This window comes from Danio rerio, chromosome 6 (genome assembly GCF_052040795.2).
Source record: "Danio rerio strain M-AB ecotype USA chromosome 6, GRCz13ab, whole genome shotgun sequence".
Classification (NCBI taxonomy): Eukaryota; Metazoa; Chordata; class Actinopteri; order Cypriniformes; family Danionidae; genus Danio; species Danio rerio.
In genome coordinates this window covers 45,853,563-45,872,575 of record NC_141026.1, presented here as the reverse complement: position 1 = coordinate 45,872,575, position 19,013 = coordinate 45,853,563, and the positions used below count along the sequence as shown (strand labels likewise).

General features: G+C 35.8%; 1 protein-coding gene across 45 annotated transcripts in view; it reads left to right on the top strand.

The window, feature by feature from the left end:
• Positions 1-19,013, top strand: part of foxp1b (forkhead box P1b) — a 289,418-nt gene that overhangs the window by 129,782 nt on the left and 140,623 nt on the right. For all 45 annotated transcript variants that reach the window (XR_015492852.1, XR_015492847.1, XR_015492853.1 and 42 more), the window contains 1 exon segment: positions 2,537-2,703. Coding sequence is in view for 33 of the 45 variants with exons in the window: in XM_087255908.1 (XP_087112034.1) it covers positions 2,548-2,703 (156 nt within the window). In the remaining 12 variants the exon portion in view is untranslated.

Genomic DNA, 19,013 nt, shown 5'->3' with positions numbered 1-19,013 from the left:
TTATACTTTTCCATCATAGTCTATTATTACTCCTCATTTTATTGCCTGTCTCTTTATTTGTTGCATTGCATTTAATAACATTCACAATTAAATTGTATTTCATATTTATTTGTTTACACTAGAGCAGATGAACAGAGACAGTTATCATGTTCAGCACCATTCATGTATTAGCTGTATTAGCTTCAACAGTGCTGTGGAACCATGCCCATGCACAACTCTCGTGAAGATGATTATTATACAAGAAAATGCAATTGCAGCTTTCAAACAAAGGTTGCAGCAAACATCACAGTCTATTTAGCCTATATAAATAGCCTATACACAACCTATTTAGCCTATATACAGTAGATAGTTACTACAAATCTATAACTAATCTAAAATATTATTGTCATAATTATAACCAGCATGAATTCTACTTGACAGCCATCACAAAATTGTCATTATTGTTAAATGGCAGTTACTAATTATACTGCCCTACAGGCCCTCATAGTCCTGCCCTAAAGGCCTTCCATGTTACCAGAAGTGAAGAAAAGCTGTTTTGATGAGGAAGGGAAGGTTATGATATTTGATTATAGAGATTTAGAGCAAATTTTCTTTACATGAAGTACACAGTTTATTACAAACAATACTATATGTGTATACAAAAAGAAGATAATATTTTGATTTAATGCTGACTTGGGTGCTTTGGTGTAAACCATTCAAAACCTATTGTGGCAAGTTTTTTGTTTCACCTGAGGGGCAGATACATTCAGATTGTTATCCAGTTTAACTGTATCAGATTGTGCTTTATGGTAAGCTAAATTACTATTAAAATTTTCTATTAAAAAATCATTTAAAATGACAATAGAGAAATGACCCAAAAATGACAGAGGGCCTAAAAAATTGTCATTGGAATCTTTTTGGTTAAAGTTAAGCTCTGAGAAAAGGTTTCTAGTGTTATTGAGGTACAATTTGTTCTAGTTTGTTTACAGTACATCAACTTTCTCAAAAACAGACAAAGGAAGATGCGTAGCTTTTTATTGGTCCAGATGGGATGGGTCAGTGCCCAATGTGTTCGTGTAATCGCCTCTCCCTACAAACCTGGCTAAGCAATTATCATCTGCCTTATTACTGTCTGAGAGGGCCAGCATTATAAATCTGAATTCTTTTCAATTTTCACCTGCCTGTGTGATTAGCACCCACTGCTTTAAGGGCATTCATTCTGCCTCATATCAATAATTAATAAGCCAAGTTAATTTACTTCTGCCTGACTTGGTCAGCTTCATTAAGATGGTCTGAAACAGGGCTACAAGGCACTCCTCGCCAACAAGGGCCTCAATGAATGCAAAAGATATAAATCTTAAGTGTCTGTCTCTGGACGACATGGATCGGTATGTTGAAGGAGAGAAGTAGACTTTTGGGATTGCGTGGCTGGACTGTTAGCCTGGAAGCGTTTGGAAGAACAAAAAGCCTTGTGTGTCAGAACAGGCGTCATTAAAGTCTAATGTATTATTGGAAAGTACTTTGGAAGTACATCGGAATATTTTCAGCTTTGTTTATTTGCGTGCGGGATCTAGGACCGTGGCATTAACTCAACACCCAGGATGCGAACGTTTGCTGAGAAGTTTTGATTCTGGAGATTTGTAATCCGAACAACTCCCCTGCCCTGTTTCCCATTAAAAATCCATCGGCTTGTGGTTCTTCTGGGAGCAATGCAAGTAAATATATCCATTTCACTTGAACAAGTTTTGTTTGTGAGCGAGTGTGTTTTCTTGGGCCTCTCTGCTGAGACGTGACCGAGGTTGGGTTCTCATCTCATTCGCTTTTTGCTGTTGCTTTAGTCTTTCAGGCTCAGTGGAAAGATGCAAGAGAAATAGGAAATGCTGGTTTCTTTTATGGGGGACATCTTTATATTACTAATTCTTAATTGTTGTACCTAAAGTGTGTCTGCTAAATTTTAGATCAAGATTTGGTGTGAATATATAACACTTTACTAACATCATATTTTCTTCAAGATGCAATTCAGCCACAATGATCCGAGTTTCTTGGATATCTGGAGTCTGTGGGCTAGGTTTGTTGATACAACCAACAACTGAACATTTGTAAAGTTTGATTCTGGCACAGACATGGCACATTTAAATAGTTGCTATTGTGAGTAATAAGAAATAATGGACGGTGGGTGGAGATATGCAGATTATTGGGCATTAATGAATAATAAGATCAGCTTCCAATGTTTCTTCGGGAGTGAAATCTCAATACTTGCTGAAGAAAGCTAACCAAATCAAAGTTACTAGGTTGTCCTTTTTTCACATGTTGTTTCTTGGTTGTTGTTCCCTTTGAGAATGCACCTTTGCATCTTGTGATGTGATGAAAGATACTATATGAAAGTGTCATATGCTTTGTTGTATGTTGCTTCTATTATTATTGAACCACAGTCATGCTTAAAAAAAAAAGCAGTTGACTGCACCGACAGAGAAAGAAGGGAAAAGTGAACTGTACTGTTTGTGTGAGAAATTGATTTAAGAATATTTGTTTGCTTGTTTGTGTTTCTGTGCTGCAGGTTTTTAAGTCATGATGCAAGAGTCGGGGACAGAGGCGGCAAACGGAACGGCCCATCAGAACGGCGCTCCGCCCAGTGTGGAGGGACACCGAGAAGTTCGGTCCAAGAGCACCACTCCTTCCTCTGACATCACAGCGTCTGACATCATCAACTTCCAGCAGCACCAGGTTTAACTTTCTGCTCTTTCCAATGATTGCTTCCTGCAATTCAGTCTTAATTCCTATTTTCTTTCTTTTTCTTTAATACTTTCTTGCTATTTTATTTCTTTTCTTTTGTTCATCACCATGCTTACAATCTTAATGTGTCAATTGTTTCTTTCTTTTTCTATTTTTATTCTTTTATTTTACTGGGGTGCTGTCTTTGCACATTTCATTGTTTACGACTAGATTACATCAAAAGGAACACAAGTAATATTGAAAAACTATACATCAGTCTAAAGCTACAACCCTCAAGCAGCCATCGCAGCTAGTTGTTTTTCAATGGGAAGCTTATAAAGAATGTATGTGCTAAATTTGTGCAAGTTGTGTGCAAAACGCTTGTTAGATATGGAGTACATATCATCGTAACAACAAGACACACAAACACATTCAATGCTCGACATCAGGGTTTATTTTGAAAGGTAAGAGTTCTCAGAACAACATCTCATCAAACACTTTTAGTCCACCAACACAATAGTGTTGCATTATAAATGGTTATTTATGTTTATCTCACCATTTTATCTAGACTAAATGTTTACATTGTTTACTATGTTACTTATGGTTAAACTGCATTTTTCTAGAAAAATGCAAGATGATGTCATAGCTTACATTGTTACAAATAAAATGAGACCACAAACTGAATGAAAGGTCAAAGTTATAGTTACTTAAATCTAAAGCACCTCCTTTTCCTCCTTTTTTTTTCTTTCTTTCTTTCTTTCTTTCTTTCTTTCTTTCTTTCTTTCTTTCTTTCTTTCTTTTTTCTTTCTTTCTTTCTTTTTTCCTTTCTTTTTTTCTTTTCTATTTTTACAATTTGATCATTTATGACATTTTCCTTCCGGTCCTCCATTTTCTTTTTCTTTAATTCATTTGTTCTCTGTCCTTTATTCGTTTGTTCATTCCTACCTACGTTCCTACCTCTCTTCCGTTCTTTCATTCTTGCACCTGTCTGTTATTAACCCATGTCAACAGCATCCTTCTCTCCCTCTTTAAGTGCTCGTAAATATTTAATGGTCACACCCCCTCCGACCAGAGTACATAAACACATTATTATGATTATTTATGTATATTGAGAGAGGTTTGAATTTTTAAACGCACTAAGTGCTCTTTCTGTGATTGTGTTTTTGGTTGCCAATGTGTTTATCTCGGCAACTCTGCATCTGCATTCAGGTGAAATATTTATCACGCATGTTGCAATGGACAAATGCATAGGTGCAATGGAATGCACGGACAGGCAGCGCATTCGGACGCCACAGATTTCACCTGTCGCATTGTAAACACCCCTAACACTCGGGTGGAGATTTCAGAGAGCTTCGCTTCAAAGCATCGAAGCGTAGAGTGTTGCTGCCGCTTTTATTATATACCAAGAGTGGCCAAAAACATCTGGGAATAAACAGAAGAGCTCTTTCTGTCTGTCTGAGTGTTGTGTTTGCTACACGACAGCGTGTGGAGCGGGCCAGCACTGAAAAGATCAGCCAGTCGTGTGTTATCTGCACCCCACGGCATGATGGGAGATGTTGTCAAGGGCTGTTTGGTGGGGATGGGGAGCTTCTGAAGAAGCTGTCTATTGGAGTAACACGGCTGTCTTGGAACTGAAAAGCACAATACATGGGTTTTAACAACAAACAGGACAGGTCCGATCTAAAAAAAAAAAAAAAAAAGAAGAAGAATGACCCAACACTGATTTGTTTTTCTTTCATTTCGTACAAGGCATATTGATTTTGCATTGTGTCTAATTTGGTGAGATGTTGGTTGTGTATTAGAATGATAACGTAAAGGGATAAAACCCATTTGACATCTTGATTTTAGCTTGAGATCAATCTGTAACTAGAGTATATCGCCATCAATCAATAACACGAAGCATCTGCGATTGGCTCTGGCTTTGGCTTTTTCCTGTCCTCTGAATTGCTTCAGTCTGTTGTGCGCTTCTCGGACTTAGCGTGATGTTGTCAGTTCGAAAATCACAGGCATACTGAATTCATTACCGCAGTCGTCACACAAAACCGTGGATAAGATTTCAATAACTGCAGGCCACAGTTGAGTAAACAGTTGCACTGAAACTTAATTCTTGTTGACTTTGCCTTCATTCTGTGCCAGGGGCTCACTCTGATTCACTCGGCTGAGACAACAGGGGTTACGACTCTGACGAATGCAAGGAAATGGAGAGAGAAGAAAGAAGGGAGAGGAGATAGAGAGTAGCTAAATGCCAGAGCGCTTGGCCAAGTCAGGGATGTGCACTTGACACTGTTACCACATTACTTCATCGTTTTATTGCGACTGTGATGAGTGAAGGAACCAAGATTTGCTTTTTTTTTCAAGCTGCTTGTTAGATACCAGCTGTGTTGGGGAGCAACTATATTTACTGCATTTCTCAGGAAGATAGAAGCTGTTCAGGAAGATAGGGATCTGCTGTTTTCACAAGCTTAAATGGTGAATCTATTATGTTTTTACACTTTCAACTTCCTTTAGTGCACAAAAAGCACTAAAGCATGAAAATGATCAAAATCTGTGTGTGTTTTTTATATAACCTTACGTCTGTTTAATCACTAAGACTAAATGGAAATAAACAATATTGCTTCATTATATTCTGTCAATAACCCCAGTGGAAAGCATTTTTACACTGTTTGAATAGTTTATCACCTGTACAGTGCACTTTGTGCCATTTACTATATTCATTAATTAATTATTAATTAATTCATTCATTCATTCATTCATTCATTCATTCATGCATTCATTCATTCATTCATTCATGCATTCCTTTTCCGTCAGCTTAGTCATTTATTTATCAAGGGAATGAACTGGCACTTCAGAATCTAGACTGCATTTGATTGGACATCAAATCTAACGAGAAGCTGAAGTGCTGAGTGATGTCATCTAAGTCACTGCTTTTATTGACGAAAGTTAATGCCTATATCGTCTAAATGTTTTTTTTTTCATTATGTTGGAACACAATTGATAATACATACCAGTGTTGTCATGATGCTGAAATTTCCAACTGCGATACAATATATTAAAATATATCAATAATTGATAACATTATCGATACTACAAGGAATAAATGACACAGCATTAAGACTACATGATGACGTAAAAAGTAAAAGTAAATTAACTAAACCATGAAATGTTTTTGCATTTTCAAGTAAAATTTCAGTTTACACCAGGAATGTCAGCAGTCCTTAAGTCCAAAAGGCAATGGATTACTAGAAAAAAATAAAATCTTGTATTATTTTAGGATTGAAACTAAATATTAAATCATCTTCATATTATTACTGAGGAAGATTACCTATTTTAACTTTGGAGATTTAGCAAAAAAGGACAACATGCATAAGTGTAATATCACTATAACAAAGTTGTACTTTTATCATTATTCTAAAGTATGATTTAAAAAAAAGCAGGATTGTATCCTTTTAAATATTTCAGTATCGATATTAGTTGATATATCGATAGTTTTGACAACACATATACAGTAACTTTAGGCTTATTCATAATAAAAGTTTAAAAAATAATTTAATGGGGACTCTAGGGGTGGTTAAGGTGTGCTGTCCCTTTAAGAGCAGCTCAGCACAGAACTAATATTGTAGTAAACACATCAAAGCTTATAAATGCCGTCTTCATTAGTTTTGATCATTAAAACAAACTCCTTTGTTTGTTGTTTTCTTTGGGAACAAGGATTCAGCTGTGTGATAAATGCAGATATTTAAATGCAACATATCACTCTCTTTGCTCGTTTTATTCACACATACAACGTGACCTTTTTAAGCCTAGTTTCTCTACTGACAAGCTGTACGGTTTTATTATCTCTCAAATTATGAACCCCTACAACTCCTTAAATACATGAAAACAACAAACCTGGAGGTTGACATATCATCTATCCTTATTAGTCGACATAACTGTGAAAGACAGTGCTCATTAATAAAGACGAGGGATAAAATAATTGTAATCTGTTTGATCATCTCGACCTTGACAGGGGAATTTATCTTCTCGAACTAGTCAGATTTGGGGGGAAGTAGACCATAAGCTTCATTTAAACATCTCCATTAGGAAGTCAAATCCCCAGTGCTATTACCTTATATAAAAGAGACGTGTCCCTAAATGGGACTTCTCTAGATAGAATAGAGGCTTTCCATTCAAATAAAGCCACCTCAAACGCCTTTTATCCTCATACTAAAGAATTTAGGTCCACTCTTTAAATGGTTTATGCATATAATTCACTGAAATTAAAGGGACAGACCACCCCTGTCAGCATTTATGCAAAAGCTTTCCATTATGGCACAAGAGCCATCTCCAATGAGCAATTCATCTCTCTGTGGTCTGTGGTCGACATGATCAGGGAAGAAACATGTCTGTGGATGTCCGCATGATGTAGTTGGGATGCAATTCCAGGAAAAAGCAGAGAAGGAAAAGTATTGCGCAAGGTAGTGCTTGTGAAGCATATTTTCTATTGCAATTTTAATACAATTATTAGTATTTGGAATCTACAGAAATCCGTCTTGTGTGTATATAGACACATATTTTTTACGTTTATTCATGGCTAAATAATTTACATGATGCCAATTTGATATTTCATTTAACAGTGAGTTATTACAATCAGATATTTAATAAAACGATCATTATTTTTATACAAATGTTCCCCCTTCTAATGCAGTACTGGTTTGTTTTATTATGATTATCAATTGCAAAATGAATTGTATTATATTGATGTTATTATTATCATTTATTTTTAATAATTATGGTTTGTTGAAATGGTTATAATATGGTTTATGGTTTGGACTAGATATTGTTTTTTATTTGCTTGACAGTTAAAAAAATATTATATTATATTATATTATATTATATTATATTATATTATATTATATTATATTATATTATATTATATTATATTATATTATATTATTATTACTTTTTGGTTGACCATTTGTTTGCTTCTAATGATTCTCCTGTTTTCGTTACTGCAGACTAGTTCAGTAAAAATAAAAAAAGAAGGAATTCCTGCATGTGTTAAGAATTATTACTACTCATAATCACAACAATAATCTGGTAGGGATTGCACTGCTTTGGTGTTTGTGCGGTTAATTTTTGTGATCTCCCATTTGCAACAGAGAAATACTGGGGAATCTCTGTAGACTGATGGCATTTCATGCTGTTCAGCCTTATAATCTTAAAATGTCAGCAAAATCACCTGTTTTATCATCACTAAAAGATTATGCGAGAGACTTATTCAAATACTAACTTTACTAAACTATAGAAAATCATTCAAATACTAACTAGCTCTAAAGTCACGTTGGTGAAGTAGCAACGGTTTCTGCTGTTCTGACGCCAGCTCCAGATGTAAATGAATGGTAAAAGTAAGTAGTTCCTCATAAGGGTTTTTAGACGCTAGATTTTCTTTTATACACACAATTATACTGTCAAACTATTGAATGAAAGCAATATCACATTAGTAGCGGTGCAATATGGCTGTATATCATCACTGGTGGCACACTAAGACAACATGTGCCTCCCACCAATGCCGATATAAGGCCATATCGCACTGCTACTCATGTGATATTGCTCATATATTACTTTATTTATCCATTCATTAATTTTCTTGTCAGCTTAGTCCCTTTATTAATCCGGGGTCGCCACAACAAAATGAACCGCCAACTTATCCAGCAAATTTTTTCGCAGCAGATGCCCTTCCAGCCGCAACCCATCTCTGAGAAAATATTATATTATATTATATTATATTATATTATATTATATTATATTATATTATATTATATTATATTATATTATATTATATTATATTATATTATATTATGATTGGTTTACTTGTGTTTTTGTACTGTGTCACACGTACACGTTTACATATGAGTTGTGTTAATGTACGAGTTGTGTTTACGTTGTTGTTTAGTTTTTTTTTTTTTTTTGCATGTCAGCCATCGCTTACTGCAGCAGTGAGTGCACCCACAGGAATTTCCCCATTCACAATACAAACATCCTTCCATGGCCACACAACCAATACAGCCCATCTGATCAATCGCATCTCTCATGTGCTCCCAGCAAATATGACACAATTGTGGCCCAAACTGACCTTTATCTGATCTCCCAGAATATACGGTACTCTCGGTACAAGACCGCTGTCATCCCTGTGCTGATTATTCGGGCCTCTTTCAAAGAGCCTTGTCTTGCACTCAGCGAGGCAGAACGAGAAGTTGTGGTTTTGAGCAACATCTTTTGATGAGGAAGTGAAGATGAGAGATAGAGATAAAGATTTAAAGAAAATAAAAAGGCAGCCTGTTCTTATGCAAGAGCAAAACTTTTTTTTTGTGATGTTTTTAACTTTTTTTTTTTTTGTTTTTTGCTGCTTCTGCAACAGGAAGCCGACCTGTGTGCAGCAGACAGAAATAACTATACAACAAAAATAATGTTGTTGTTCATGATCCAAGCTCAGTTTCCAGGATGATCCATCTGAATTTGAGCAGAAAGTTTAAATACGATCATTTGTACAGTGGAGAATTCAGTGGTCATTTTAAACTTCATATTGCAATATGTGTTATATTTGGCATTATTCTAATACACCAATTGGAATTAGTTTGTCTATTTGGAACAGACAGTATATAACATTAATTCAAAGGGGATCTTTTTGACAACAATAATAAATCTGCAAGATGTATTTACAGTACATCCTGTTTATGGGCTGCCGGAGTTTCGCAATGGTTTGATTGACAGTGATGAAGATGCTCAGCATTGAAAATTTAGCCAAGACGAGACACATTTGCATTTAGTTTAACTTCTTTTGTGTTTCTAGTAGGAGACAAATAAAGGGATGTCCTGATCAAATACCTGTCCTGATTAAATACCTCCTTTGCACCGTATCTTGCACAATTTTGTTATGTCTAATGTAAAAGTACTTACAAAGCCTGTCTAAAGCCTGGTTTATACTTGACGCGTCCACTAGTTCGATTGAGGGCACCCGGCAAATGTGACGTCATCATGTATTTGCAGAGGTTCACTTTGAGTGCACGCGACATGATTTTGTCCCGCGGATCGCATTATTGTTTTTTCGAGCGAACAGTTCACGCTGCGATGCGTTTGATTTGATTTTAATGTGAATCGTTTTGAGGAGATTTAGTCTGAAACAGGTACGACAGTACAGACATCTTTATGATCAGTGATCATAAAGATAACCAGATCAATAATTCTTGGCTAGAAATTGCAACAGTAGTTGGAAAAGAAGAAAGTTTTTTATCAAACGTTTGGAAAAACTTGAGGGATAAGTTTTGTTAAAGCCAAAAAAGAGAGGCCATGGCAAGAGTGGAGACCAAGGTACACAATTACAGAAATATGTTTTTCCACCAGTCATAGGTTTTACACTGATGTATGTGTTACAATTTTGAATTTAAAACAATTTACTTGTTACAAAACTATAATAAAGGAACAAATTATTTCTTTGATAACTGTAAAGGAATATTTGAACCTATTAGTTTACGATATACTGATGCCCTGTTTTTCTGGGCTTTATTGTTGATAATGGTCAGGAATTTGGACCTTTTTTGCATAAGAAGAGGACAGAAACTAGCCAGACAACAATGTGTGAATTGTGGAGTGAGCTAAATCTATAAAACATCTGTATTTTTTAGTAAGTATTTTTGCTTTTATTCTTGCATAATAAAAAAGTATATTTGTAGAGCAGCCCATGTTCTCTTGTCATTAATGTTTTAAAATATTTTAATAGGTAAAACTGTTTGAGATATGAACAAAAGCAAGTGATTCATGATACATGATTTAAAAAATCTAGAATGGTTATAAAAATCCTCATAATGATTAAAATACTTTATAAGAATAATGAAAATAATTTGTTTAAAAATCTTCAATAATATTAATAAGACGTAGTTCCGGAAACGTTCTACTTCTCTGTTTTGGTCTGACTTTACTGTCAGTTTCTTTTGCCCGCACCCTGTCGTTTTAAAATATCACAATGGCGAATGCGGCAAGTATAAAAGCCTCGTCCATTTTGTGAGGTGCACGGGCAGTCAGCAAAAGTATAAATCCAGCTTTAGGGTATGTGTGTAGCAGCAATTTTCCAGAAAGGGATCATATGTGAACAGGTCCTTTTTGAAAATACCGGTAAAATCGTTCCAGCAATTTTCCGGAAAGAGAAGTGGTAACATTACCGGTAATTTTCTGGAATGTTGCTCTGTGTGACCGCAGAAGGAAAATTGCCGGAACGAGCACGTTCACACTTAGAACATGCTGACGTGAGACATCTAGTCCAACCAAGCAGTACATTGAGACGCATTCACATCCGCGCTGTTAATGAAAATGAAAGCCTTTGAATATTTTTCCAGACACATTTAGCTGCTAGTTGTTATCTTCAAGCTCTGCTTCAGTTGCTTGACGCACACAAACATATTATGTACATCTCGACGTGCAACATTGTTTCTTCATATGTTTTCATCAAAGTTGTTCACAATACTTATCCATCCACAGAATTTGAAATGTCATCAAATGTGTAAACATTTAGCTGTGGTTCACGCTTTTGCCTTTGGACGTCTCTGGGACAAAGCACCTGCATGAATACTAAAGCTTTACCTAAAAGTAAAACCATCAACAATTATATGTGTGCAAATACTAGCCGCTTGGAGCTCATTTCTGGTTAATGATGTCAGAATTTACCGGTATTTTGGAATGGATGTGTTAATGGTCTTTTCCGTAAAAAATCCGGAGCATTCTTGCCTGTGTGAACAGCACTTTTTTGGATTTACAGGTAAAAACATTGTTTCTGTTAAAATTTAAATGTATTTCTTATTATACTAACAGTTCAGCTTTGTGTTATGCGTGCCACTGACGTCTCCACTTCCATAACTGTCCAACAAAATATCACTAGCCAATCAGAATAAAACCCTGTTAATTCCACCTCCAAAAAAAGTTTGTGCCAGAGTAGTGACGAAAGCAAGGCATAAGCAAAATCTGCTGCAATGCATTCATAATTAAAATTTTATGAAAAGGTATATGTAAAAGTAAAATAAAATAATGGTGCTTCTTTGTGATATAGGAATTTTCTTATGTTATTTTCTTATGTTTCTTTTCATATATTTTATAATGGTGTATTTTTACTTTTTCTGAAAAATAGTTAGTTTTATGGCACAGGTATAATTCCATACATCCCAAGATGAATGTGATAATCATATTTTCTTTGATAAACCCTCAGTTTGATCCCTAATAATCTCATTGCTTTCTGGGAGAAACATTTAAGATATTAAACATACATAATTTGAAATTACCAAATAATTGGAATTATTTTTCACACATTCACTCTCTGTTTTTTGCATCCAAGCCTCTATAAGGCACAAGCCCTGATGAGTTATGAGTGATTAAATAGGTGCATATTTAATCTCGTGCATGTTTAAGCAAGCAGCGGTTGACTCAGGCTGCCAGGAATCCTGCTCAGCTGATACTGCCCTTAAGTGTAAAATATTAATGCCCTGTCTTCTGGCAGGCTTTTTTTAATCACATGCGAGAGCGCCCTCACTCAAAGACATCATCTCAAAACCACAGCAAAGAAAGATATCCAGACAAGATAGGCTGACAAGACAAGCTAGCATGAGTTAGTGCTGCTCTTTGATGGCAGAGTAAACTCATCTCAGTTTGTTCTGTCAGAATCACACTTTGTTACTAATCTTAAGATAAGGCTAAGCGATTAGCAATGTTTTTAAATCTCCTTTTTTCCGTGTCTTCCTCTGACCTTTGAGCAGGGTTAGGAGTTGGTGAGGTGATGTCTTTGTTGGTCACGGACAGTATGAGTAAGCAAGGTGCTTGTGTTATGCAATGTGAAGCAAACCCTGGAGCCCACCAGATCAGGAAGCAAACTCAGCAGAGTGACAGAAATCGGGTATAAGCATGCATTTGCACGCACATCAGACGCCAGCTCACCCAGAGCCACAGTTGTACTGAATTCTGATTTGGGTTTGCCTTTCAAATTCAGTTTCTAATATGAGGCACAAAGGAAACAGAGTCGTAATGCAACACCAAATTTAAATATAATAGAATTAGAACTGAAAAATACACTTTTTCATGTGTGACACAGGCCACAAAAGCAGCCATAAGTGTACTTTTTTTATACATCCTAATACAGGGTTTCTGCAGGTTTCACCAAGTTAAATTTAAGACTTTTAAGACATTTTTAAGCCCATTATCTATAAAATTTAGACTCATAAAGGGTTAAAGGCTAAGAAATTTTTAAATGGCCCATTTCGAAACGATTTTTATTTGCAAAAAAAAAAAAAAAAAAAAAAAAAAAAAATATATATATATATATATATATATATATATATATATATATATATATATATATATATATATATAATATTTTAGATTTTTCTTAGCAAAATATTTTACATATTGTGTAAAACAAGCAAGCTCTACTTTTTAACATTTTTTTCCCAACATAACTTTCTTTATAATAAAAAAAATAAATGTTTTAAAAAATGTTAAAACTATAATAAACTAAATCTATGCCCAACAATCTGTCCATGTCCATGTCCAAAAGAATCTAAATATTAAGGGAAAATAAATCTTTAATATATGTCCATTCATTCATTTTTCTTTGGCTTAGTCTATTTATCAGGGTCGCCACAGCAGAATTAACCTCCAACTTATCCAGTTTTACACAATGGATGCCCATCCAGCAACAACCTACTGGGAAACACCCATGCACACATTCACACTCACAAACCCCGGCCAATTTAGTTTATTCAGTTCACCTATCGCACATGTCTTTGGACTGTTTGGGAAAACCGGAGCACCCAGAGTAAACCCACTCCAACACAGGGAGAACATGCAAACTCCACACAGAAATTCTAACTGGCCCAGCTATGACTCAAACCAATGACTTTTCTGCTGTAAGGCAACAGTGTTAACCACTATGCCACCATACCACCCATCTTTTGTAGCATATTTTGTACATATTGTACATATCTAATTTCTTAGAAAAGGTTATTATTTGAATTTCATGGCTTGAGCTATCAAATTAGAAACCTGTACTCATACCATTGTTTTCATCTGTATTTATTTATACATATGCAAATGATACTGTATATGGTGTTACCACACATATGTATTTCTCTGGATTGCAGTATTTAGTAAATTCCCTGTGGCGTCATTTCAATTCCAAACTCCTTTGGGTATGGTTTTTTTAAATAATGAATTGAAAAAGAGAACAATTCTTAATTTCTGAAATCTGGCATTCCTGCGTGTGAAGATGAGGAATGATGAAGAAAAAAATGCATGCTTTTCACTCTCTTTTCGCTTTAAGGTATCTGCTTGTAAACTGTTAATATTTTCAGATTGCACTACACAAAGCCAGAGCCTTCAACTTATTGCAAATCCTGAGCAGGAGATTGGTGTTATGACACCGCATATTGCCCCAAATTGCTTTATTGGTAAAACGCTAGTGCTTCCTTCAATTTTGATAATTTTATGGAATCCCTCGTTGAACGGTTTAATTATGTTATCACCCAACTGGCAACATCTGTCTTTATCCTGGAACAGGTGACAGTTTTATTACGGGACGAATCTCTCGGCTGGATCTGCCGATTGATGGCCGTTCTGATTCATAATCGTACAGATGGAGATTGAAATTGTACATTAATGTGCTTGTACGCAGAAGAGAGGAGGAATAATTATTTGCAAAGGGGGAAAAAAACAGACACACGCAATGTGTGATTCTCCGAAGCCTGCTACAATTGAAGCATATTGCTTTTTGGGATTGTAACTAATTGTTCCACGCAATATATCCCTCTGGCAGTGCACTTCTCACCCCCTGGGACCCCCTGATGTGCTTCAGCTCATTTACAGAAGCGATATTTACAACAGGCCGTCTGGAATCTGCAGGACAAAGTCACGTCTTTGCATCTCTGATCTCCTTCATTGAAAATGGCATAAATGCAAGTAGTTTACATACTGTTTACTGAGTTTGATTGGCATCGAGGCAATGAGAGAGGAGCTTCACCACGCTGGCGTACGATTGAAGGATCGGCTGGACCGCAGAGGAGAGCCTCTACATTAAAAGTGTGTGCTGGAAACTGCTTTACTAATGGATATCAGGTCAAATGGTCAGCAATGGAGACAAGTAGCGGAGTGAGAGAATGTGTGCATGCATTTGAAGAGGCTTCCAAATGTGTGCGTCCATATGTGGGAGTGGGTGGGTTTTGCATCACTGCATAAATATAAAAAAGGAACATCCTATTGTTCCACTTCCCAAATACCCTTGCTTTAAAACGGGGTCAATTCGTATGCGTGTTTACATACGTGTTTGCTATGCTGGTACCATTAGTGAGTATGAAGCACTTCTTATTGTCTGCTAAGGCTTTGATGCCAGCGCGTATGTATGTGTGTGCGTGTGCCCTAAAGAGAGGAACTCTACACTCAGAGCAGGTGTTCCCAGCAGCTGTCGGACTGTGGCTGCACTGGGAAATGCATCCGTGTTGTTTTAGTATTAGATGGCTTATTTGGAGTCCCGAAAGCAGCGAGGGAGGATTTCTTCTTAACGCACCGCTTGAGTTTTCTCATGAAAGTATAACCTCTGGCTCTTTGTAATCCTTCACGCTTTTCAGACAATCAAACATGGCTGGAGCGTGCATGCCTAAATAGAAATGCATGACAACGTCATTTCATACTTCTGAAATGTTTTAATGCACCTATTGCGCTTTTCACATGACTCTGAGATCTTGACATCATCAGATTGGAATGCAGTTTTTTTTTCTCTCCGAATGAACGATTAATTCTAATTTGATGTTATGCCATGATTTCACTGAGTCAGAAATGTTTGTATATTTTACCAGCAAAATCCATAAGCCACCAACGGCTATGATTTTTACTCCCTAGAGCTTTTTGAGGCAATTAAAACAATAGGCCATGGGTGGTGCTATTGAGTTTTACCTCTTATATAACACATAATGTATCTTACATACACAAAAAATAATATAATGTTAGATCCCATAATTTTTAACAATTTTGCCTCAAGAACTACTGCTGTCAACAGTTAGTTAAATATTTGACTTTATAAATATAATGTGCATTTTCCGACTAGCCGGTAATTGCTGTTTACAGCTTTAATTTTCTGGCAGCTACAGTATTTACAAAACGTATACATATACTACCGGTCAAAAGTTTGGGGTCAGTAGGATTTTTAAATGTTTTAAAATAAGCTTCTCCTGCTCACCAAAGCCTCATTTTTAAAATAAAAAATACAGTACAAATGGTAAAAAACTGTTCAAAAGCAGTTTATCATTTAGTTTATTATTTAATTTAATGTATTCCAATGACTTTGATGATGGATTTTCAGCTTAATTACTCCAGTTCTCAGAGTCACATGATCCTTCAGAAATCACTCTATTATTATTATTATTATTATTATTATTATGAGTCATTATTATAATGACTGGAGTAATAATTTCATCAGTAAGTAATAAATAAATATTTAATAAATATTTAACAATTTATTTACATTTAATTAATGCCGCCTTAACCAACAAAATCATTTTTTATTTAAATTATTAAATAAAATAAATAAATACAAATAAAAAAAAAAACTGATCTCAAACTTTTGACCATAAATGTATATTTGAAAACTTTTTGGCTGAGAAATAATTCACTTTTTACTTAGTTTTATATTATTTATACTCATACTTGATATAAGTGCATAAAATGCATCTGCCATGTTTAATCTTTTTTTTCGCAAATACAGTTGAAGTCAGAATTATTAACCCCCCTTTGATTTTTTTTTTCTGTTTTAAATTTTTCACAAATGATGTTTAACTGAGCAAAGAAATTTCCACAGTATGTCTGATAATATTTTTTTTCTAGAGAAAGTTCTATTTGGTTTATTTTGGCTAGAATGATATATATATTTGATAGTCTACAGAACAAACCATCATTATACAATAACTTGCCTAATTACCCTAACCTGCCCAGTTAACCTAATTAACCTAGTTAAGCCTTTAAATGTCACTTTAAGCTGTATAGAAGTGTCTTGAAAAATGTCTAGTCAAATATTATTTACTGTCATCATGTTTAGTTTAGTTTTTCCAATTAAATACAGTAATTACATTCAATTCTGTAGCTCCTGGTCAACTATAATTCAGACTCAACATTGCATATCTTGCGATGTGACTATTGCAGATTTGCACATTAAGATCAATGATGAAACCATACCGTATATTGTGCAGCCCTACATACAACCCTATTTAGTAGATGGTGTTTCATTTTGTTTCATGTAAAATGACCCAGTTTATTAGGGGTAAAGTTAAAGATGACATAATATCATGGGGATAAATTCAAGCATGGGTCTTGTGCAATTTTAATGAGTGTTTCTTACAAAAAAAAAAAAACTTCATAGAATTAATATGTATCCAGAAATGCATTTTTTTCTTTTACAAGGCCCAAAAACTTCTGGGTAATTAATATTCATAGACTGTGCTTGTTAACACCCCCAATGCAAATGCAGTGGAGATCCAATTAACATAGAATGGTCCCTGAGGAATCGGGACGATAAGGGTTAAACGAGCTATTGAAATTGAAACTAGGCCTTTCGGTCCATTTTTAAAACACTTATTTGTTTCAGTAAAACTGTAATCCATGTAACTTGAGATTAAGGCATCTCAGTCGGGCTCTGGAGGCTTGGAACGAAGGTATGAATGTGTGTGCGGTACACACACTCACGGTGCCCACCCGTCACTAATGCAGAAGTGCTGTAGCTGAGGTAGCTTTTATTTCTTATTCATAATCTGTCGGTGCTCGGCGGATAATAGACGTCAGTGTTCATTCAGAGTGCGACGCGTCATGCAGGCCACGGCAGACAGAGCAAAGTGCCGGGTTTCTGTGCGTCTCTACTTTGCTACGGGCCCGTCCTATATTGTTCCCCAGGGATCTGATGAGAAACGCACCTGCCGATGTCTTCGCCACAGGAGTCTTGAAGACTTAACAATGCCAATAAACGCGATTGTGATGCGATTTGATGATGATGTGCTGCAGCTGTTTGTTTTGTTTATATCTGACGTGCACATATTGGCTCCCAGAATCAAATCTTCATCAGTGGATTATTACTGTAGAGGGGCTTTATAATGTGGGAGGACATTATAAAGGCTTTTATGGCTCATATAAAGATGCTAGAATGCATTCTTAGTAATTATAAGCATCACAGGACAGATTTGTTTATGCACGTGTGTAATAATTGCTTCGGGGAGGAATGAAACTACCCTTGAAGTTTAAAAAAATGATGTCTATAGTAACCATAGTTCCGGGCAATTTCAAATTTATGAATTCTTTTGCTATATTTAAATGCATACATTAAATGTGATGTATTAATATGTACACTACCTGACAAAAGTCACTTAACAGAAATAATGTACAGTATAGAGTATAAAGTCATGATGCAGTGGAAAAAAAAAAATTATGTATGGCCCATGAGCTTGGAGGACTGCATCCATACACTCTCAAAAATAATGGTACAGGAGCTGTCACTGGTGCAGTATCTTTTTAAAAGATACATATTTGTTCCCAAACAGTCCACAGTGGTACCTAAAAGGTGCATATTAGTACCCAAATGAACATAAAAAGTGCCTTTGGGGTACCACTATTGACCCTTCAGGTACAAATATTTACCTTTTGAAAATGTACTGCGTGAGTGTGAGTGTACATCACTGCAATGACTCAAATAACTTCAAAGTCATCAGGAATGGCAAAGAAAGCGCTATTGCAGGACTTCTAAAGTTCATCAAGACTCTTTGGATTCATTTTCAATGCCCCCTTCTTCATCTTACCCAAGACATGCTCAATGATGTTCATGTCTGGTGACTGGGCTTGCCAATCCTGGTGCACATTGACCTTCTTTGCTCTGAGGAATTTTTATGTGGAGGCTGAAGTATGAGGAGGAGCTCTATCCTGCAGAAGATTTTGCCCTCTCTTGTGGTTTGAAATGTTATGGGCAGCACAAATGTCTTGATACCTCAGGCTGTTGACAATGCCATCCACTCTGCAGGTCTTTGCCACGCCCCCACACTGAATGTAACCCCAAACCATCATTTTTCCTTCACCTAAATTGACTGATTTCTATGAGAATCTTGGCTTCATGTGGGTTCCAGTAGGTCTTCTGCAGTAGTTGTGAAGATTAGGATGCAGTTCAACAGATGATTTATTGAAAAAAATCTACCTTCTGCCACTTTTCCAAATGATCAACTAGAAGTCAAATTATTATTCGTTGCTCTTACAACTGGGATCGATGACAAGCCTTTTATCAGGTA